This window comes from Protopterus annectens, chromosome 14.part0 (assembly GCF_019279795.1).
Source record: "Protopterus annectens isolate FY-2018-M chromosome 14.part0, PAN1.0, whole genome shotgun sequence".
NCBI classification, from domain to species: Eukaryota; Metazoa; Chordata; order Ceratodontiformes; family Protopteridae; genus Protopterus; species Protopterus annectens.
In genome coordinates, this window is record NC_056748.1 from 744,152,374 (window position 1) to 744,176,083 (window position 23,710).

At 40.3% G+C, this 23,710-nt stretch overlaps 1 protein-coding gene across 1 annotated transcript in view; it reads right to left on the minus strand.

Moving 5' to 3' along the window:
• The window catches only part of LOC122788722 (glutathione peroxidase 3-like), a 163,707-nt gene that overhangs the window by 18,927 nt on the left and 121,070 nt on the right, over positions 1-23,710 (minus strand). Inside the window, exon 4 of the mRNA XM_044055613.1 lies at positions 16,502-16,636. Coding sequence (XP_043911548.1) covers positions 16,502-16,636 — 135 coding nt within the window. The remainder of the gene's footprint in view (positions 1-16,501; positions 16,637-23,710) is intronic.

Consider the following 23,710-nt stretch of genomic DNA (forward strand, 5'->3'; position numbering starts at 1 on the left):
TGCTGTTCTCTGTCTATTGCTGATCTCTGTCTGCATTTGTTTTTGCCCACCCACCTGCCTTGCTGTTGTTTTACTTTTAAACTTGGTTGCTTTTGAGTTGCCTGCCTCCTATGTAAATCTGATTTTGGACACTCCTCCAAGTCTCATCTCATCAGCTCATTCTACTGATTACTGAGAAATCAGCTGGGAAGGCCTTCCCCTTAGTCCTAAACTTGAATTATCTTCTGTTTCCTACCTTCCCACTTACTAAAAAAAAATGCACTTTATTCAGCTGGTTTTACTGTATTTGTACTTCTTCCTACTTTATTTAGCATTTTGCTGTATGTTCTTAAGGTGTTCAGTTGCATTCAATCTGCTGCATTTATTACTGTTTGTTAGTAGCCTGATTACATTGTAACTGTTATCCTAAGCCTCTTAGCTTTGATTTAAACATGTGGGCTTCAAAACAGTTACCTTACATAAGGAAGGTTTGTGGTCTGCACTCTTATGACAGGAGAGGTAGCTTACAAACTGCTGAGTCAGGAATTGGTGGTTGAAGGCTTATTGTGTCTGTTGTTCTAAACATGTCTTAGTTCTGGTTTAAGCTCTTGGGCACCAGGCCAGTTATTTTGTATTAAGAAGATTTGCTGTCTACACTCCTGTGGGAGGAGAAGGTAGTCTACAGCATTCTGAGTTGAGAATTGTTGGTGAAGGCTTATTGTGCCTATTATTCAAGATGCCTTTGCTCTGATTTAAGCACTAGGGCTCCAAACCAGTTATTTTAACATTAGGAAGGTTTGTGGTCTACACTCTTGTGGCAGGAGAATATAGCTTGTGTCCTTCTGAGCTGGGAATTGCTAGTTGAAGGGTTATTGTGTCTTTTATTCTAAAAAGTGTCATAGTGTGGTTTAAACACTTGGGTTCCAAACCAGTTATTTTATGTTGAGAAGGTTTGTAGTCTACACTCTTGTGGGATGAGAGGGTAGCCTCAGCCCTTCTGAGCTGGGAATTGCTGGTGAAGGCTTATTGTGTCTGTTATTCTAGGTGTCTTTGTTCTAATTTAAGCACTTGGGCTCCAAACCAGTTATTTTACATTAGGAAGGTTTGTGGTCCACACTCTTGTGGCATTACTGTATAGACATATTTTTTTTTAAATCCTAGACCCTCTAGTTTGAGCAAAGCTGAGCATTGCTCATCAAGTCCCTTCTCTTGTTGAGCTATTCAATATTTAAATTTCCCTCACTACTCACTGAATAGCCATGGATATGCACTTCCTCACTCTCTCTTAGCCAGTTTGGTTGAGATGGGTATTCTGAGGCATTGTAGCAGTTGCCTCATGTACACCGACAACCCACGTATTTTTAATAAAACAGATAAAGTGTACAAGAGGTATAAATACACTTTAACCCTGGAGGCAAAACTCTGTCATACAACCAAAAGTAATCCTACAGAGGTTATCGGCAACACTTTCACCTTGTCTACTGCACAGGGTAAAGACCCTACACATAAAACTACTTATGCAGAGGCACTTACAAGTGATCTTCCTAAAACATTAATACCTCTTGCACAGTACAATCAAAGCCTCAGCCATCACATAAAAACTCCATTAAAACACCAACCATAGTTACACATAACACTATATCCAAAGCCTCTATTGCTAAGCCCTTAAGGCAGACCAATGCACAATGAAATTTCCTGGTCATTGATGATTCTATAGTGAGGAACACCAATGTTCCGCTCACCAGGCTGAGTAAAGAGAGAGCAACAGTTAGCTGCCTTTCCAGGACTAGGATCCATCAAGTCACACAGGCACTCAGGTGTTTGAACCACAGATACCAGTATGACTCTGTCATATTCCATGTGGGTGCTAATGACCTGAGATGCACTTCCCTTGACTATATGAAACAAGATATGATCAAGCTCACTGATTATGTGTCCCAGGCAGGTATGTGCTTTGCACTGAGCAGCATACTACCTTCTCCAAGGATGATGCCAAGTTATCAACAGAAAATCATTGATTTTAACAATTGGCTTAGCTTCTGGTGTCAGTGCAAGGGTGTACAATATTTGATGGCCTGGGAGGACATGGTTGACAGATCATGTTGCTTTACCTGGGATGGTCTGCACTTATCACTTATAGGCTTTTGGATATCAGCAAAGACCTTTTCCACCCCATAGTGCCTTTTTAGGCAATGCCAAAATGATAAACCTACTCACTTAACTGAACCTATGAAGGAATATCTGAAGGTAGTACTGCTCAATGCTAGAAGTGTTAACAAGAAACTTCATTCCCTGCAAGCCTTCCTTTCCCTGGAGAGTGCAGACATCTGTGTAGTAAGGGAGACATGGTTTAAAGCTGCAGACAATCTAAATAGGCAGCCAAGAGGGTTTATTATTACTTCAAAGGATAAATTTGAAGAACAATAGATTTTCAGGCAAATGACAACAACAAAGTTTTCTACAGCTATGTCCATAACTTAAGGAAAAATACACAACAATGCACACCCACACTGAACTAGAAGTCATTGTCAACTATTTGGCTGACAGGCTCAGTTCAAATTTCTCTCCCCATTCCACTCTGATAATCCAGAGGAAACACTGCATACCACAACCCCCTCAAGCAATACTAAGGGACAGGTCATCAATGCACTGTCCAAAGCCAAAAACACTGCATTGATAGGCCCCGATAACATCCTGGGATGTTTATTAAATAGCATGAAACATGATCTTTCTGGTCCACTTGAATCACTTTTCAACTGCAGCCTTCAGTCAGGTTTTGGGACCAAGAAACGGAAGATGGCAACAGTCATTCCCCTGCACAAAGGAGGTCCATACACTGATCTGGGTAACTACAAGCCCATAAGTCTTACCAGCCTCATATGTAAGGCCATGGAAAGAATCATCATGGACATGATAAATGAGGACATAGGTATTCTGCAAACGCTGGGCCCATCAGAGTTCAGCTTTGATAAAGGAAGGTCATGTCTATTAAATATTATGGACTTTTTTGAGAGGGTCACCAAACTATTGGATGTAGGTAACACTGTGCACACAGCTTACTTCGACCTGGCTCAGGCATTTAATACAATACCCCATTCAGGCATTATAGACAAGTCCACTAATTTAGCTATAAACCCTTTCATCACCTGCTGGACAGCCAATTTGCTCACTGATAGGACCCAGGAGGTCAAAATAGGTGAGGCCACCTCCACCAAGAGGCCAGTTACTAGCAGAGTCCATGAGGGATCTTTTTTGGCATCTATTCCTCTGAAATGGAAGCAAATGGTGAAAGTTTATAGATGACTAAGTTTGCAGATGTTTGCAAGCTGGGGGTTTATAATCAACTCCCCTGCAGACACTAGCATTCCTCAAGAAGATCTATCACTGACTAACAAGTGGTGCCAAAGCCATGGCCTTACACTCAATGCTAAGAAATGTATAATTGTACCCTTTGGGAAGTCAACCATCCCAGCTAATTACCATATTGATAATACGCCACTAAGAGTCGAACAAGTGGTCAGGGATCTGGGTATGCAGGTAGACAATAGCCTTACTTTTGACCACCACTTGGCAACACTGGTGAGGAAGTACTTTTATGTTGTGCAACTTATAAGTAAGGGCATGGCATCTAGGTCCAAAGAAGTCATTATGCCATTGTACTCCGCTCTTCCCAGACCAATCATAGAATACAATACTCCCTTTGGTATATACCTGGCCAGGCATATGTAGCAACTAGAGTGATCTCAGAGGTTCCTTACAAAAAGAATTCAAGAAGTAACAAACTTGCCTTAAAGCCCTTTCTCTCTACTAATTTTCCTATAGATTGTTGAGGTGTGAGCTATGACTGGCTTACAAGGCATCTCCAAACCCCACACTTATGAATCTCTTACATATTCTAAGTCAAAGGGTACCAGAAATACAAGGACTAGGGACCTGAATTTTGGCTGTGACTTAACCAGAGCATGCTGGAGAGTCAGATATGTTTGTCCCAGAGGCTGCTCCTCCTGTGGAACAGGATTCCCATCCATGTGAAGCTGAGTTCATCTGTTACCCAGTTTAAGCACAACCTAGACCAGTCGACAGGAAAAGGAAATTTACACCAGGACTGGCATCCATGTCCCTTATGAAAAGAGGTAGCTTATAAATGCCTGGCAAAGGGCCCCCTGGGTTGTTAGCCTAATAACAATCTATGAATCTATGAATATAATTCAGTGCTGCTAGTGTAATGTAGCTTTATTGTTGATGTTTTATACTTGCTAGACTCCATGTAAATCAGTCTCATGTTTTTTTAAAAACTTTTGTCTTTGAAACTATGAATGTGGAATTTACTCACAATACTTCTCAGAAGAGAAAATGTTCAACCACTGTACTATACTATTAAAAGAGTATTTATCATCATGAGCAGTATTTTTCGATTTAATTATTTATGTTTACTTTATTTTACAGGTAGTTAGACTGGGTCACGTGTTTATTTTCAAGCAAAACCTTTTGCAGGTAATGTAGAACAAGTAAGTAACAGGCAATACAAAAAACAACAAATACCATAGAAAAAATTCTATGTACTTTCATGTTGAATAGGCTAAAAAAAGTCAATCTGGAAAAGGAGCTGTTTGAGATGTACAAGATGGCAACTATAGGTTCAAGATGGAGTTACCTGCTTTTCTTCACAACTGTCATTACTCGAGATGTACAGTCTGTGCATGTCTGACCAGGTATCCTGCCCTGGAAATTTAAAAATGGCAGCTCTTTATATTTATAAACCAATTACATGACTATATTTTATTATTTATTTATTTCCAGTTTGATTACTGGGGGGGGGGGGGGTCCACTGGGTCCTGGGGACCTATTTTCAGTGGAGGCCCAGGGAGAAAAGCTCCAAAAATACAAATACAAATTACAAATTACAAAATATGAAAAAATATAAGTGATACATTGAGGTGACCAGTTTGTACAATAGGAACATTCATTATTACAAAATAGTCAAATACAACTTCACTAAGGTTATTCTAAAAAGGTTATACAATTATAAAGCTGTTCTTATAGAGTAATTTGAGAAAATGCATTATATAAGCACATAGAGAAGAGAGTTAAGAAAATCTATTTACAGTATTTACACAAGGGGGTTCAAAGATAAATAACTGTAGGACATTTTGAGAGCAAGGGTACATTCCATGTCGGATATCAGTGTGTTCTTGGATAATTTTTAGGTGGGGTAGACTATATGCACTGCCTCACCTTTTTACATTCTAGGTAGGATATCGGTGTATTCTTGTATAGTTTTAGGTAGGGTGAAGACAGGAGCATTTCCACTTAGTGGACAGATGTTTCAAAAGCTGAGTTTTGAAATTTTCAGAGTTTGATATTGTTCTTAAAGAGGAAGGGAGAGAGTTCCAAGTCTTGCCAATAGTGAAGGAGAAGAGAAGTTGGCCAGCTGGACTTTTAGGTTTATTGATAGCAATCAGGTTTTGATGTTCAGATCTGAGAGTTCTATTGGGGATGTAGGGTGGAAGGATGTTAGCTAGGGCAGGACAGTTAGATGGCTGAAATATAAGTTTGTTGTTAGTCTGCGGAATACTGCAAAACAATGTAATATTTAGTTTATGCACACACACACACACACACACACACACACACACAGATACTAACTCCATTGCTGTATTGTTACACAGCTATGGAGAAGGGAAAACTGCCTCAGCACTGTATTTGCAGCACATTCTTGCAAGAACCAAGCAATTGTAAAACATAAAGCATCACATATGAGCGAAAGCAGTTCACGTTTAATAAAATAAAGCAAAAATGTTCAGAATATACCAGTAAACAAGCATCAAAAAGGAAGCCCCATTTAAGCAGTATAAAAAACTGCAACAATAGTACATTTTGATTAAATGGAATCAAGAATATCCTGGTTTACGTAAACTTCATTCAGTTTAAAAGATCCTCATCTGAATTGCTTGAACCTCCATACTTACTATACTGTACCCTGGTGCAAACCTGTGCTCCAATAGGAGGCTGTTGAACTGTCACTCCCACCCTCCTTTCCTGGACCCTCCAGAGCTTATACTATTAATAGAGCATGGATCATGTGGGGGTATGCTAAGGGCTTTATCCCTCTTCCCCACGGGCCAAGTCAGAATTTCTCCAGGGAATTATCAGTGATTGTGCTGAGTGGCCAGAGTCAGTAATGGGGTCAAAGGTACTGAGGGATAGGGTGTCCCTTCAGTTTTGCTATTATGAAGTCTGTGATACGTGTGCTAAAAAACTGTAGTAAATAGATTTGATTTTTTTAAACTACTGTTCTTGTATTTTGTTACATAACTATTGTGAGAATTCTCATCTTTGCAGGAATAAACAGAGGTAGGTTATAGCTTGCTCACTGTGGTCTGGGGATATATGCTGCAGTTTGTGTGTGTTATGGGTCGTGGTAAGGGAAACAGAGAAAAATACAGATAATATTTTTTTCAGTTATTACTATATTTCTAAGTACAGAAAAATATAGATAACATTTTTTGGTTCTGACTGTTTTTCTGAGTGCATTTGAACTTGTTTTTATATCTTTATTTTAGGGAAAGAGAAATACATTGATTGAAAGAGAAAGAACTGAATATTCTTTCCCCATGTTAATTCCTGGGATCAAAGGATCATAGGAGGTCACTGGGATCAAAACATCATAGGAGGTCACTAGGCTATCGACCTGGAGGTTAATTCAAGTCTAGCTGTTTCATCCCAATCTAGTACCATAGATACTCTAGTCAATAACCAATATTGTATTTAGTAATGACTGTCCATGTCCAGGAGGGTTGTGGGCGCTATCCCAGGTAAGAATTTACAGTGCCCCATCCACTCATCCAGGTTCCTTTTGAACAGTGTCATAGAATTGCTCTGCTTCACATGAATTAGCAGCCTATTCCAAAGATGTGTCAGTCACTGGGAGACAAATCTGTCCCTCCAGCATGTCCTATTCAAGTCACAGGCCATATTTAGGTCCCTGGAATGGGGTGCTCTAGTCTCGTTTGATTTACAGATATGTAGCAAAATTCATTAGGTTTGGGTCGGAGATTGCTCTGTAAGCCAGGCATAAGTTTCCCTTAAGAAGTCTGTATGATACTGAGTATCATGACAGGGACTTTAGTCAGTCTGTATAAGGCACATGCTGGAGTCCCTTGATCTTCTTAGTTAGAAACCTCTGAGGTTTCTCCAACTGCTGCAAGTGTTTTGTATGGTACATGCCAAAAGGGGTGTTATACTCGATTATGGGCCTGATAAATGACGAGTATAGAGGGGTTATAACCTTCTTTGCTCTATAGGCGATGCCTTTACTAATCAAGTGTGCTGCATAGAAAGTCTTCCTTACTACAGTAGACACATGGTGGTTAAAGTTAAGGTCACAGTCTACTTGTGATCCCAGATCTCTTACCACTTCATAGGTACATAGGGTATTGTTGTTGATTTGATAGTATGAAGGGACATTGTTTTTAACAAAGGGAATGATGATGCATTTCTTTGCATTCAGTTTGACACCATGACTAAGACACCAGTCGTTAGTCTGTGTTAAGACCCTCCTGAAGTATACTGACATCATCTGTGGATTCAATAATTGCACCCAGTTTAAAGTCACAGAGCCCTTAGTTTTGGCCTGAACTTCTGAGAAGTTTATATCAAACAGTACGGGGCTCACCACTGACCCTTGTGGCACCCTGCGGGTGACAGGTCTGCTGGTTGATGTGGAGTCACCCACTTTGATAGTGTGCTACTAGTTTGTGAACCAGTTGTCAACCCATCTTACAGCAAAGGGGTTTACATTCAGTTTGCTAAGTTTATTAGTAATGCCTGAGTGTGGGATTGTGTCAAAGGCCTTTGCCAAGTTGTGGTATGTTGTGTGCACAAATTTGCCTTTGTCAGTGGCCCTGGTCACATTTTCAAAGAAATCCAACAGGTTTTAACAGGCAGGATCTGCCCGTGATGAAGCCGAATTGGGTCGGATCTAGGGTATGGAGGTTACTTGTGTCTTTATTTATGAGGTCCATGATGATACATTCCATGGCTTTACAGATGAGGCTGGTCAGACTTATGGGTGTATAATTAGATTGTTATTATTTGTAGTATTCATATAATAGTATAACAGGATTTTTTTGAAATGTTAGTATATGCTGTTTAACTGGGGTATTGGGTTGGAGTCTCTTTAAATGTTTATTGTTTAATTGATTGATTATTTATTTAATTGTTTGATCCATTAATAGAATGTATAAAAGGGAACGATATTTTACCATTATTCATGTGCTCACTGAAGGCTGTGGTGGCCGAAGCGCTAAGACATGATTTATTAGGATAAAAATTTTTTTGTGGAATCCTTGTTGTTTTTTTGACTTTTAGTCTTTTTTAAGACTATTTTGCTGTTGATTTGTTGATTCTTATGGGTCTATAATTCCCTGGGTCTGTTGCTGAGCCACCTTTGTGGAGGGGAATAACTGTTGCTGTCCTCCATTCTCATGGTTAGGCTGTGACTGAATAGGGTACTTAATGGTGAAGCTAGTTCATGTTTTAGTTTGTTTAGAAGACAGCCTGGGATGCAGTTTGGTTCTATAGAGGCTGTGTTTTTTGCCTTAGACAAGGCTTTAATGACCTGCTCTTCAGATATGTAGGGTGGGGGAAGCTGGAGGTAACATTTTTGATTAGTTTGGAGGGGATAAGGGAGTGAAATTTTCACCAAATCTGTCTGCTAGCAGGTTTGTTGTCACTGTGGGATCATTGTGTATGACACTGTTAGTCACTTGTTCGGTAAATACTTGGGTCCTACCTTTTAGGCTGTGCGCATAGCTGTAAAAGGCCTTATAGTTATCTTTGGCTGTGATTGTTACATTTTTCTCAAAGTTAATCTTAGAGGATTTGACATGTTGTCTTATTTGCCTGCTGAGGCTGAGGATATTGCTTTTCCATTGTTCGGGCCTCGCCTTCGTTTTCTTAGACAGCAGCTTTTTGCATTTATTGTAAAGTTTGTTGATGCCGGATGTTCACCAGGGTGGCTTGTTTTTACTTGGAGCTCTGGCTTGATTCTCTCTGCAACAGCCAAGTCTATACACTTATACAAGTGATTGTTCATAGGTTCATAGCTGTGTACTAGGCTAATGGCCCTGGGGCCTTTACAAGCCTAGCCATAGGATTACCCTGGCATTGTGCCACCCGACCTTACTTCCCAATGTCTCTGTCGAGTAGAGCCACTGGAGTTATCTCGGGGTGAATTTTCTATTTCCCATCCACTCATCAATATTTCTCTTGAAGAGGGTCAGCGAGGTGCACTGCTTGACATGTATGGGAAGTCTATTCCATAGCATGGACAGTCTCTGGGTTGTGAACCTGTCCCTCCAGTACGTTCTCTTGATTGTAGTAATGAGGTTGAGGTCTCTGGAGTGTGTGGTTTGGAGGGATTGGAATTTCTTTAGATGTAGCATTTCTAACAGAGCTGGGTCAGAAATGGCTTTGTAAGTCAAGCAGATATCTCCTCTAAGTAGGCGATATGAGACAGAGAATAGTTGGAGTTTTTTGAGTCTGTCCATATAGGCCAAGTGTTTAAGGCCTAGGATCATCTTTATGAGGTACTTTTGTGGCCTCTCCAGTTGTTGCAGATGTCTAGTGAGGTGCATGCCAAATGAGGCATTGTACTTGATGATTGGCCTAATGAGGGAAGAGTAGAGAGAGATAATGACCTCTTTCTTCCTGGATGCAAAACCCTTAGTAATGAGATGTGCCACATAGAAGGACTTTCTGACCACAGTGGAAATGTGGTGATCAAAAGAGAGGTTGCTGTCAACCTGTGTTCCCAGATCTCTTATAACACCTTCTGTGTTCAGTGGACTACCATCAATGTTGTATTTCATGGAAACCGGGTTTTTCCCACAGGGGATGACGACACATTTTTTGGCATTGAGCATAAGGCCATGGTTCTGACACCCGTCTTTGGTCTCAGTGAGGCCATTCTGTAGGATGTCAACATCACTTGGGGAGTTAATATCTCCCAACTTGCAATTGTCTGTGAACTTTGTCAGCCAGAGTCCCTTCATGTTGGCCTGGACTTCAGAGAAGTAGATACCAAACAGGAGAGGATCCAGGACTGAACCCTGTGGGACTCCACTCATGACTAGTCGGGAGTCTGACATGGAGTCAGCTACTTTCACACTGTGGGTTCTAACTGTGAGCCAGTTTGCAATCCACCTAGTTCATAGGTTCATAGGTTCATAGGTTGGTACTAGGCTATCAGCCCTAGGGCCTATACAAGCCTAGCTATAACAATTCCCTGGCTATTTCTTCCCACATTATTTACTTTCCTGGACCCCTGTCTAGCAGGGTGACTGACGTGATCCCTGGGGTGAATTTCCTTTCTCCCATCCAATCGTCAAGGTTCTTCTTGAAGAGGTCCAAAGAGGCACTCTGCTTGACATGTATGGGCAATCTATTCCAGAGTCTGGGGAGTCTCTGGGTCAGGAACCTATCCCTCCAGCATGTTTTGTTTATTGTGATGACAAGGTTTAGATCCCTGGAGCGTGTAGCTCTGAGGGATTGGGATTTCTTTAAGTGTAGCATGTCCAACAGCTCTGGGTTTGACATGGCCTTGTATGTTAAGCAGAGATCGCCTCTGAGTAGACGATATGCGACAGAGTATAGCTGGAGTTTTTTAAGGTGGTCAGCGTAGGGCATCTGCTTTAGGCCTGTGATTCTTTTAGTGAGGTATTTCTGAGGCCTTTCCAGTTGTTGCAGATGTCTTGAGAGGTACATACCAAATGGGGTGTTGTATTCTAATAATGGGTCTAATGAGGGATGAGTACAGTGGGACAATGACCTCCTTTTTTCTAGATGAAAAGCCCTTCGTGATGAGGTGTGCCACATAGAAGGATTTCCTGACTGTTGTGGCGATGTGGTTATCGAAGGTGAGACCACTGTCCACCTGTGTTCCTAAGTCTCTTATCTCACTTTCTGTGTTTAGTGTACTGCCACCTATATGGTAATTCATGGATACATGTTTTTTCCCAAAGGGGATAGCAATACATTTCTTGGCATTGAGCTTGAGCCCATGGCTCTGGCACCAATCATCTGTTTCTGTAAGGCCCTTTTGTAGAGTATCCACATCATTTGGGGATTCAATAATGGCTCCCAGTTTGCAGTCATCTGCAAACTTTGTTACCCAGAGTCCCTTAGTGTTGACCTGTACTTCAGAGAAGTAGATGCCAAACAATAGTGGCCCCAGGACTGAACCCTGAGGTACTCCACTTGTCACTTGTCTGGAGCTGGATTTGGAGTCGGCTACTTTTACAGTGTGGGTTCTATCAGTAAGCCATTTAGCAACCCATTGGGTGACATAGGGATTAATGCCCAACTTAATAAGTTTATCTATGATTCCAGAGTGGGGGATGGTGTCAAAGGCCTTGGCAAGGTCTAGATAGGCTGTGTGGACCACCTTACCCTTGTCCATGGCTCTGGAGACCGATTCAAAGAAGTCAATCAGGTTCAGGAGACAAGATCGGCCCTTCACAAACCCAAACTGGGTGGGGTCCAGTGTTTGAAGGTTGCCAATGTATTTGTTTATAAGTTCCATGATAATACGCTCCATGGCCTTGCAGATAAGGCTTGTCAGACTGATGGGACGGTAGTTTCCGGGATCCAAGGTGGATCCCCCCTTGTGGATTGGGATAACTGTAGCTCTGCGCCACTCAGTGGGCACGAAACCTGAGGTGAGGCTATGATTAAACATGACACTTAAGTGAGGTGCCAGTTCATATTGTAGTTCATGTAGTACACAGCCCAGGATGTCATCTGGTCCCATGGATGCTGTATTCTTGGCTTTAGAGAGTGCGTTTTGTACCTGTGTGGCCGTTATTACTGGAATTTGGCAATCTTCCGGTATTGAGATGGGCCATTTAGGGGTGAGAGGGGTGAAGTTGGCACTGAATCGATCTGCCAGGATATTGGCAATATCCTTCAGATCAGTATATTTAATGCCATTCTGTTTTAGCTCAGAGCAGATCTGAGCATTGCCATTTAGATTCTTGACATAGTTATAGAATGCTTTGTGGTTGTCTTTGGAATCTTTGGCAATTTTATTTTCGTAACTAGCTTTGGAGGATTTTATGAGGCATCTTAGTTTCTTACTGAGGCTAGTAAGGGAGTTTTTTGCATTCTGGGATTTTCCTCTTTTCTGCAAAAGTTTCTTCCTTTTGTTGTAAAGTTTGTTTATGGCAGGGGACCACCAGATTGGCATCCTTTTTTGGATGAGAGCATTTTGGTTCTATTTGGGATGGCACGATTCATGCATGAGTGGATGTGCTCGTACAGTGCCTTAGTGTAGGATTCAGCAGTTGAACTTTCAGTTCCCGTCTGCATGGGTGTCATGAAGTTTGCCACTTCTGACTTGAGTAGCATGAAGTTGGCTTTGGAGAAGTTTTTTATGGTGGTTTCTTTACTGTGGGGTGGGGGTGGGATGTGGATGTTAAGGGTGATTAGCTTATGGTCAGATCTGACTAACGAGGGTGTGACCATAGGTATGGAGCATTGATTTCCCATGTTGGTAATGACCAGGTCTAGGATATTGGAGCCCCTGGTGGGACTATGGATTAGTTGATCCAGGGCGTTGGAATTTATGAATTCCAAGAACCGTTGCGCAAAGGTTTTGGGACATGAGTAGTTTTCCCAGTTAATGGCAGGGTAGTTAAAATCACCCAGTATTAGGGTATTTGGTTCTATCTTAATATTTTCCAGTATGTTTAGAAAGGTGTAGTGAGAATCTTGGGGTATGGTGGGGGATCTGTAGCAAGCTCCAATTTGGATTGCAGTCTTACCTAGTGTTAGTTGCACTTGGAGAATTTCAGACACATTGTGTTGGCCAACTAGCCTGGTGGTGTGAATATCCTTGGTGAATATTGACACTCCTCCACCTTTAGTGTTTCGGTCCTGGTTTGGTGGCCGAAAAAAGTGTGGTAAGAGTTGTAGCCTGGTATTGCAGGGGTGCTCTCTGGAGCCTTGAACCAGGTCTCAGTTACTGCACAGATATCGATGTTCTCCATTTTTAGGAGTGCCTCGAGAGAGTGGTATAGGGGTTGATACCTAGCTTGGTGGGTTTTTCTATGATTCCTGAGTGGGGAATGGTATCAAAGGCCTTGGCCAGATCAAGGTAGGCTGTATGAACCACCTTGCTTCATCCACAGTTCTGGTGACTGACTCAAAGAAGTCGACCAAACAGAGCAGGCATGATCTCCCCTTCACAAAACCAAACTGTGTGGGATCCAGAGTTTGGAGATTCCCTATATCCTTGTTTATTAGGTCCATGATGATGCATTCCATAGCTTTGCATATCAGACTCATCAGGCTATTGGGGCGATAGTTCCCAGGGTCTGTAGTTGCTCCTCCGTTGTGGAGAGGGATGACTGTAGCAGTGTGCCATTTGGTAGGGAAAGAGCCTGAGGTAAGGCTGCGATTGAACAGGGCACACACATGAGGTGCCAGTTCACTCTGTAGTTCATATAGAACACAGCCAGGGATATTGTCAGGTCCCATAGAAGCTGTATTCTTGGCCTTGGACAGTGCTGTTTTAACCTGTGCAGCAGTAATACTGGGTACCTGACAGTCTACTGGTATTGTGATTGGTCCATGGGGGGGAGGGGTAACGTTGGCACTGAATCTGTCGGCCAGTATATTGGCAATATCTGTTGATTCGGTATAGGAGGTACCATTGTGCAGTAGCTCAGAGCAAATCTGGGTATTGCAGTGGAGATTCTTTACATAACTATGGAAGGTCTTGTGGTTGTCTTTACTATCTGCTGTAATTCTCTTTTCATAGCTAGCTTTAGAGGATTTGATGAGGGATCTCAACTTTTTGTTGAGACTGATAAAGAAATTTTTACAGTCTTGGGACTTTACTTTATTCTGCATCAGTTTCCTCCTTCTGTTGTAGAGTTTGTTTATGGCAGGGGAAAACCAGATTAGCTTCCTTTTTTTGTAGGAGATCGTCTTGGTTCTACTGGGTATGGCGAGATACATGCATGTACAAGGTTTTATTGTACGCTTTGGTGTAGCTACCACTTCCAGCTGGGGTGGGGCTTGGAAGGCATTTATACCTTCCTCTAGGAGGGTATAGTTTGCTTTGGTGAAGTTTTTTAGTCTGACTTCACCCTTTGTGAGTTCTGTTACTGGTGCCAGTTCGAAGGTGACTGATTTGTGGTCATATCTGACTAATGATGGTTTGAGAGTTGAGGTGGTGCATCTGTTTGTCATGTTAGTGAGGACCAGCTCCATTATGTTTGTTCGTCTTGTTGGGGTTTGAACAATTTGTTCTAGGGCATTTGAGTTAACAAATTCAAGGAACTTTTTTGCTAGTGAATTAGGGCTAGAGTAGGTTTCCCAGTTGATGGTGGAATAATTGAAATTCCCCATGACCAGAGTTTTTAGCAATGTTTGGATTGACGACAGTTTGGTCAAGTAGGCCTCATTTGCATCATGATACATTACTAGGTATGACTTGAATGGGGTCTTACCCACAGTAATATGAACTTGGAGTAACTCCATGGAGTTGTTCAACCTAATTAGCCGGGAGGTGAATTTATTCCTAATATAGATAGAAACACTGCCTCCTTTGGTTCTCACACATTTGTTTTGTGGTCTGAAGTTGTGGAAGGCATTGTAGCCTTGCATAGCCGGGGTACTCGCTATGGCCATGAACCAGGCTGCACAGACATCTACATCTTCCAGTGATAGAAGTGCTTCCACAGTATGCAGTTTTTGGTTTAAACTCCTAGCATTTAGCAACATAACCCCTATTTTGTTATGGTTGGCAATTTTCACATCAGCAATTTTGTTTTTGAGACATTGCCCAAAAAAGGCACTATGGGGAGGCAAGAGCCTCTGCCAGCAGCCTAGTGGTGCCCGGTTCAAACCATCTCTGGTAAGCAATGAGGTTTGTCGACCATGTCATCCCAGGCTGACAGAAAATGGATTCTCCTTGAATGACACCAAAAACTAAGCCAATTATTGAAATTGATCATTTTTTGTTTATACTGTGGCATCATTCTAGGTGAGGGTAATATGCTGCTCAAGGCTAGGGATATACGTGCCTAGGATACATACTCGGACAGCTCAATTGTGTTTTTCTTCATATACTCCAGTGAGGTACATCTTAGGTCATTCACTCCAACATGAGCTATGACAGAGTCATAATGGTACTTATTGCCAAAAGACCTGAGTGCATGTGTGATCTAATGATTCCTAGCACTGGGCAGGCAGATGACCATGACTTTCTTCTTATCTAACCTGCTGAATGGGACATGCATGTGTCTCACTATGGAGTCTCCAATTACAAGAAAATTTGTTTTTTTAGTGTTACGCTTTAAAGGCTTGGTAGGTGAGACACTAGTGTTGCTACGTGTCTTGGATGCTGTGGGAAATGGGTTAGTTGTAGCATTCTTGTGTTTTGGAGGTCTCTGGTGTTTTGGTTAGTTTTTGAGTAAACCTCTGCATATGTTGATTTATGTGTTGGGTGCGTACTATGTGTATGAGTAGTGGTACTTATGTGCATGAGTAGTGGTGGGTGAGTTGCCAACCTCTTCAGTGTTACTGTTCTGAGTGCTAGAGTCCAGGGATTCAAGTTTCTTGGTGTAACAGTTCTCCTACTCTGTACTGGAGTGAGTTATTAGTAGTCGGTTGTCAGTGTACATGAGGCAATTGCTACACCTCTTTTGGAATAGTCCACAACTGCAGACTTGCTCTTGTTTATGCATCAGATACATAGATAGTAAGCACAAATGTATTCTTATTCATATTTGGCCAGTTTAGAAAGAAACCCAACTAGATTTGTAGTTTACATTTGTAAAAGGTAACACGTTTGATGTGGGGTCTGCCTGAAATGGTGGAGAATTGCATCAGTGAAGCACAACTCATAGCCCACATTTCAACAATATGTCATTCATCAGAAACAATATTTTGCCAACCCACAACATAATAGTGAAAAACATTTCAGTGAACAAAGTTGTGATACATGCTAAATAGTGTTTTCACCCACACATGCATGTTGGTTGGGTTCTTTGTTTAATACTCTACAAAACATCCTCTACAGTTTTGTTAATATATGTTAAACAGGATTTTGTAAGCACAGAACCCCCCTCCCCAACAAAACACTGTAGCCTTTTAAGACATAATGACATTTTAACAGTCAGTGTTAGGTTGTACTGTTATTGTATATGACTATAGCCCATTTCCAGGCAACCCATTGCAACTAGCATTGTGGCTCAAGGGAGCAGTGGATAGTTTAGATTTCTGCATTTAGAATAGTAACAGAATTTCTGAACCATACAATTTAAATGCAGGGTTGCAGCCAGCTTGTAATGGACATACATGATAGAAGTTCTCATTTTAATGCCTTCTGTAGACATTTTTGTATCATAGTGTTTGCTCCTACAGTATGTCTTCTTAGCCGCCAATGAGTCTTTAATTTGACTTGCTAATATTGTGTGGAACACACATTATTTCCAGAACAGCAACATGGTACTTGCCTGCTGTATGGTACTCCATAACCATCAATTAGGAATTTTTCAAAATTCCACCGTATGTCATTCACTGTAAGCGGAGTCCAGTATAACTTATTTCGGTCTCCCAAGCTTGGATTTATGAAAGGGCAGGATTCCTATAGTTGGCAAAAGGAAGAACACTATGTCTGAAATGGAAATAAATATCAATATTTTTAAAAATAATTCTTCTTAAGATGTAAAGTGACTACCAAAGTTTTCCAAAAATGATTTAGTTTACCACCTTTTTTCAATAAACCTTATATTATTAATAAGATGATTGTATGATATCTGAGCAAGTCAGCTAACATTCTCACAAAAAGTATATTTCTTTATGATATTGAATCATGAATATAAAAGTATGCAAAGTTGTTTTTAGCATATTATCCTTCCTAACCCTGTAGTTTGACATACTCCCATAATGCATAGTTTATTTAAATGCAGTAGGCTGCATATCTGATAACACATTTGACTGGGTTTCCAACTGTATGCCATTTATCTCATTACAGCCGAGTGACGCCTCCAGGTGCATCTGCAGTTACCTCCTACTGCTCCTCTAGGCGTCAAATATTGCCTGTTCATATTTGCATTAATAATTCCAAAACCATGTTACATAGAAGGTATCGGAAATTTTTTATCTTGAAACATACATGATAGCAAACACAATTGTATTGATATATGACCTCTGTCAATGGGTATTTGTTAAAAATGTAAGGTGATAACTTAAATTTTTAAATGCTGAAGCCACGCCCACTAGGGGTTAAAGGTACACACTCAAAAGAGCTCTACTGGAGGGAATGAGATATTGCTTAATCCTTACTCACTATGGGGAAGGCGCAATACATTATAAGTACAACTCTATTATCATCATGAATTCACAAAATGCTACTGTTTTTAATTGCTTGGAATGTGTCACGGTCACCGTAAGAAGGTTGACTCCGCGGCTTTTTCCCTTGCTAGAGTTCTGTTGCTCATTCTTTTTACCTTTTCTTACTTTCCTCTAAGGTAACACCTTCTACATTATGATGCCTTGTGAAAAGGTAAGGCAGCAATCAGGGTGAGTGGGGAAGAAATTAGAAGCAGGGAAGACAGGAGGGCCTATGCCAGTGAGTGACATGCATTCCAAAGTGCTAAAAGAGCTTAAAGAGAAGCCAATGAATGAATGGAACATTTTTTGTAAGTGTTTTCTAGATTAACTTGTGTGATGCCATGGAAATGCTTCTGTGCAAAAGTCGACTAATGATTGCCTTGGAGAACTGGGCAATGGATGGTCTATTATGTAACCAGTACAAAGCAATAAGGATAATGCAGTACTTAAACATTTCATTTTAAGACACTGAGTGACGATTGACTTCACATATAATTTATATTGTATTTGTTATATTTGTGTTAGCCATATATAGTCTAGTGAAATGCATACGGTCCATTTCAGGGCAGCACAGAACATGGTGTTAGACAAAGATAAATAACTAAAATATAATAATATACAAAATGCCTAACTTTGGAGTGGGTCCCAGGATAGCATTTCAGGTTAAATCTGATTCTTTCTTACCACATGAAGTTGCCATATAACTTTAAGGGACTTCACAATCAAAGTCTGAAATGCCACATAAATTGCATTCATTGAGTTGAATGACTGTAGCTTAGCACCAGTAATAATTTTATCAGTTTATTCATTCATTTTGCCATGTATTATAAGAGTAACAGGATATGCTGACTTATTAAAACAGAACCTGCTTCTCTTGCTTATCAGTAATTCATGAAGTCCAGGTCAGGTTAGCTGGCACCTGTGTAATGTATTTTGCATTATTAAAGTGTCTTGTCTTTATAGGCAAGGCAGTATGCTAAGCTAAATAACACAGTACATTCCAACAGTTCTAGTCTAATTGATTAATTTTATTTTTTTTACACTTGATTACTAGGTTAATCCCACTAGCCTAATGGCCTCTTTTCAGGGGAGACCCAAGATGGTATTCAGTACTGACTAAGGATAATTTGGCCAGGGCACCAGAGAACTTCCCTTACTCTTTTCAATAAGTGCCAGGGGATCTTTTACATCTTCCTGATGACAACCAGCTTAGGAAGATGAGGTCTCTCTTTAATGTCTCATCCAAAGGATGGCATACTCATGAGTGTAGCACCCCCAAATACACGCTTTATGCTGCACTGCACTAACAGTATTGGAAAAAATTAGTCCAACTACTTTTTATGGGAACAGAACCCACAGCCTTCTAATTCTTCAGCAGCAAAGACGGGTGTACTACTTACTGAGATCTTATGGATTATGATGCCATTCTTTCATATATTATATTATATGTAAGGACTGACTGAGATTTGGAAATTTTCCATCATTTTATAAATAATCAGTTATAATGCATGTACATTTCAGATTTCAAAGAAATGACTGTGATCATTAAATACCAAGAGCATTGGTAATAATATTATGTTTTGATATGAGCCTGGACATTAAGGTATAGTAAAACATTGCACTGGTAAGCATTATTCAAATGAGGTACTTAAAAGGGTAGGTGTGATGGGCGAATGCAAGTCTTGGATTATAAATAAAAAAAAATAAAAAGTTAGAAGGATGGTAGTCTTTGAAAATCAAAATTTGGAATGCACAGCTGAGGAACATTATATGTAAACTGTACTTTAAGAACATTTGGTTGACTATGGAAGCATATGAAAGACAGGATTTATGATAAGACTTATATTACATGACCCCATCTTTGAATATGAAACAAAAGCTCCACTTAATGTCAGCTGTTAATCATTGATGCAGTGCATTCTGCTGTTCTTATGAATAAGGTCATGTGACTTTGTACCTGCTCACATATCAACAAAAGGCTAACCCTTCCTGTCACACCCAGTGTAGCTCCCCCCTTTTTCACACCCATTACTATAACACCAAATATGTCCAGACAACACAGTCACACCCTAATCTTTGTAACATAGCTTGATGTCCATTCGGACAGTGTCAGTCCTGATATAAGGATAGCCATCATCATAAAACCACAAATGCAGTTGTCTGAATGATTTAAAGCCTTCATGGATTCCCACTGCAATATATATATATATATATATATATATATATATATATATATATATATATATATATATATATATATACACATATATATATATATATATATATATATATATATACGCACACACACACAAACTGTCATTCGAGATAGATGGGTTGAAGCACTTTAGCAACTTTCTCAGACTACTTCATCTCCAAAGATAAAATCCTCCTCTTCCTCTGACTCACCTTCTCTAAAGGTAAATGAATAGCAAGGCTTTGTGAAATGCATGGACTCTTCCACACACTCTTCCACTTCCAGTGTGAATGGCAAGGAGGATACTGACTTCCCTGATTCTCCCCATATGATCTGACATATTGGGAGGTCCTGAAAATGATGCGTCAAAAGGGAGCTGGCCAAATGATGCCATGTCTTCCCTAAGATTGCTACCAGTGCTACCTGGGAGAATCTGAGTAAGGTAACCCAAGTCTCTGGAAGGAGTGGACTGTGTCCTATGTTCTTTAATGTCAGCAGCTATTCTAAAAAAAATGGTTTCAGCACTCCAGAGCCGTATGGATTATCCATCAGATAAGGGGTGTTGGGCATTACACCACTTGAGGAAGTGTGTATATGCATCCTTCACTTTCACTTTGACTGTTTAATTATCAGGCCCACATGTTGGAGTGTTAAAAAGATGTGTTTAGTGAAATTTATTTGTTTATTGACATTTGATTACCAGGAAAGTCCAACTGGGTAGAAGCCCATTTTCAGTGGAGGTCTTTGTTTATTGACATTTGATTACCAGGAAAGTCCAAATGGGTAGAAGCCCATTTTCAGTAGAGGCCTGAGGAGAAAAGCTGTAAATTAGGAGGCCTGAGGAGAAAAGCTGTAAATTATTGCAAAACATTTTAAGAACCATAATTTTACAATCTTCAAAAATAAAACAAAAACATTGCAGTTTAAATAATTAATAGAAATCTGACAATATAAAACATGGGTTAAGAATCTATACAAGGTATATGACAATTTTTTTTAATATTTAGAGAAATTTTAGACAGTTCATAGAGAAATTAAAGGTATGTTAGTCTAACACAAATAGGAATTGCAATATGAAGTGATGGAACAACAGGCTTATGATATATTTAGAGAAAATCAGGGAAGAGAATTAGATAGCAGTAAGGAAGTACATGAAGGAGGAGAGTATGGGGGCATAAGGAATGAAAAGGTACTTGTTCACATTAAGGGAAATAGTTTATCCTGGTTTTGAGCAAAAACAGAGCCAGATTTTAGCTAGGAAGTCTTTCTGAGTGGTTTTGAAAGATGGGAAGGAGGGTATAGACCTGATGGATACAGGTAAGGAGTTCCAGGCCATAGCAACCTTGTACAAGTACAGACAATGCCCAGCAGATTTGCTAGCGTTGTAAACAGACAGGGGGTTTTGGTCACTGGATCACAGTGACTGATGGGGAACATAGGTGTGTAATGTTTTTTAGTACTGGACAGGCATGCTGGATAATTTTATAGGTGGTAAGAAGCTGTGTATATGTTAGTTGATGTGGCAGTTTTAACCAATTAAGACTTTTCAGTGCTATACACTGGTGGTTCTGAAAGCGGTATGTGTTGCAAATTTAGCAACTTTGTTATAGCTTTGATAAAGTTTTAATTTTTATGAAGCCTGGAGGTTAGTAAGGATTGCAGTGCCGTAAAGAAGAGTGAGCAGGAGATAAGTTGTGGCAAGTATAGTTTTACTTTCATTGGTGAGAAAGTTTTTGGCTCTGTAAAGTATCCCTGATTTTTGATGAGTTTTTCTTATACGATTTTGTATATGCCGGTCAAATGTAAATTATCATCCACTATCACTCGTAATAGCTTGCAATGAAAAGTGACTTCAGTGGTTGTATTATCAAGAGAGAGAACTTTAAATTTATTTTTTTTTCATGAGAGAGGAATTTGGGGAAAAGTAGTAGTTTGGTCTTTTTTGCGTTGAGCATGAGTTGTGAGTTATGAAACTATGCTTCAGTGGATGTTAACGCTTCCTGAGTAATTTTTTGGAGGTGTATCATGTTGTCAGATGTGTAAATGAGAGTGGAATCATCTACATACTGTATTAGGGTGGCCTGTCATGTTTAAGGGTCTATATTAGATCACAGAATGCTTAGGTAAGCGAATGGTGATTAATCGACCTATATAAGCGAAAGCTTACAAAACCTAACTGTCAGAACAGAGATTTTTTTCCAAGGGAAAAAAATCACTGTTCCAACAAAAAAAAAAAAGAAAGCACATTAAAACATGAGATTAAGTGGGGGGCTTCACCCCCCACACTCCCCAACGTGGAGGGCTGTGCCCCCCACATCCCCCCTGCTTAAATATACCAACTCTGAGAACGCACTACAGTGGCAAAAATGGAAAAGTACCGAAGCAGCCAAGCAAATTCTTTCCCAGGGAAAGAATTTGTTTACATGCCGCTTTGATATTTTGCAGTTTCGGTTTTGTCAATTAGACTAAGATGCATTCAAAAAAATGCGTCTTCGGTCTGCTGATAGGAACCCGTGTTTAAGTATAGGGGGTGTTGGTGAAAATGTTAAAGAGGAGAGAGGACCAAGGATAGAGCCTTGTGGTACACCAGTGGTGACTGGAAGGTAAGAAAAGAGCATGGAGTGCCATTTAACTAACTGATACTTATTTGATAGGCAACTTTTGAATCACAGAATGGTGGGCTGAGAGAGATCTAGTAAGGACGTTTGAAATAGACGTTTGCTGTGACAAACCATGTTGAAGGTTTTAGACATTTCTAGAAATAAGGAAGAGACTAGTCTGCCATTATCTCTAGCTTTATTGACAGTATCTATATAGGTTAAAAAGGCAGTGCTAGTACTATGGGAAGGACGGAAGCGATGTTGTACAGAGGATAGGAGTTCTTTCTGCAGGAGATAGTCTAGCAATTGTTTCTGAATAGATTTTTTCAAGTATTTTGGCAAGGGAAGATAAGATTGCAATAGGTCAAAAGTTATTAATGCCTGTTGAATTTCCTCCTTTTTGCAGAGGGATAATGTGTAACGTTTTATATATATATAGAGAGAATGTGCAATTCCCAGACTGACCTATTTATAAAAGACTGAGAAGGGATAGGCAATGCTATTGAAATGTGCCATGCCATAAACATTTCCTTGGTTAACCCATAAAGAAAAGCTCAAGTCTCAGTGAACAATGGAATCTTCCATGGCAAACCTAATAATGCACGTAGCCTATAATGCTGTTGGACTATGGGATCTGGCATGCCTGGCTGTAACTAACTGAATTTATTGAGGACATCTAAGTGGCTCTCACAAATCCATCATTCCATGGACCAGCTTTGTTTATACTGGAAATCAAGGCATATATGGAAAATGTGTAAGAAGGCAATGTTTTCATTGTTGGAGTGAAATGTTAGCCTTCTTAAATGACATTTCGTAAAATGCAGACAGGCCCTCATCAGATGTGGCTCAGGCATGGGCAAGAGGAAAAGAGACAGGGATATTAAAAGAATCATAATAACCAAGTTAGTTTGCAGAGACATCAAGTGCTTTGTGGTAGGAGGTCTAGCCAAATGCCAGGTGGTCATGGTGTGTTTACTGCTGGGCAGCGGTAGGCATGAGGGGTCTACTTCAGAAGAATGAAATTCCACTTACTCAAATCAATCATTGTCAAGATGGCGTAGCCGAAACCACAAATAAACGAACACTCGGATCACCAACTAGAAACTCCAGGTAAGTAACTATGTGTCTGGCACCACAAAAACATCAAACTGAAGCAAATTAACCCCCCCCCCTCCTAACTACATATACCAACTCCAAGATCACACTACAGTGGGGAAAGATGCAAAGTTCAGCATGATGGCCAAGTGGTTCCTTTCCCACGGTTAGCTTTCTCGTCTTCTGAGTGTTCATTTAATTGTGGTTTCAGTGAAGTCATCTCGACATTTAGTGATTCTGGTGAGTGGGATTTTGTTCTTCTGAAGTAGACCTGGCAGGAGGCTTTGCATGACTGATTCCATCTAGAAGGCAATCTGAGGTTCTCTGCTGAGTTTGTTGGTTGTGTGGAAATCAGTTACTACAGTTACTACAGGCACATTTCTTGCCTTCTCATCTGATCCTTCACCTTATATTCTTTGTTTTGTTTTTTGGCACA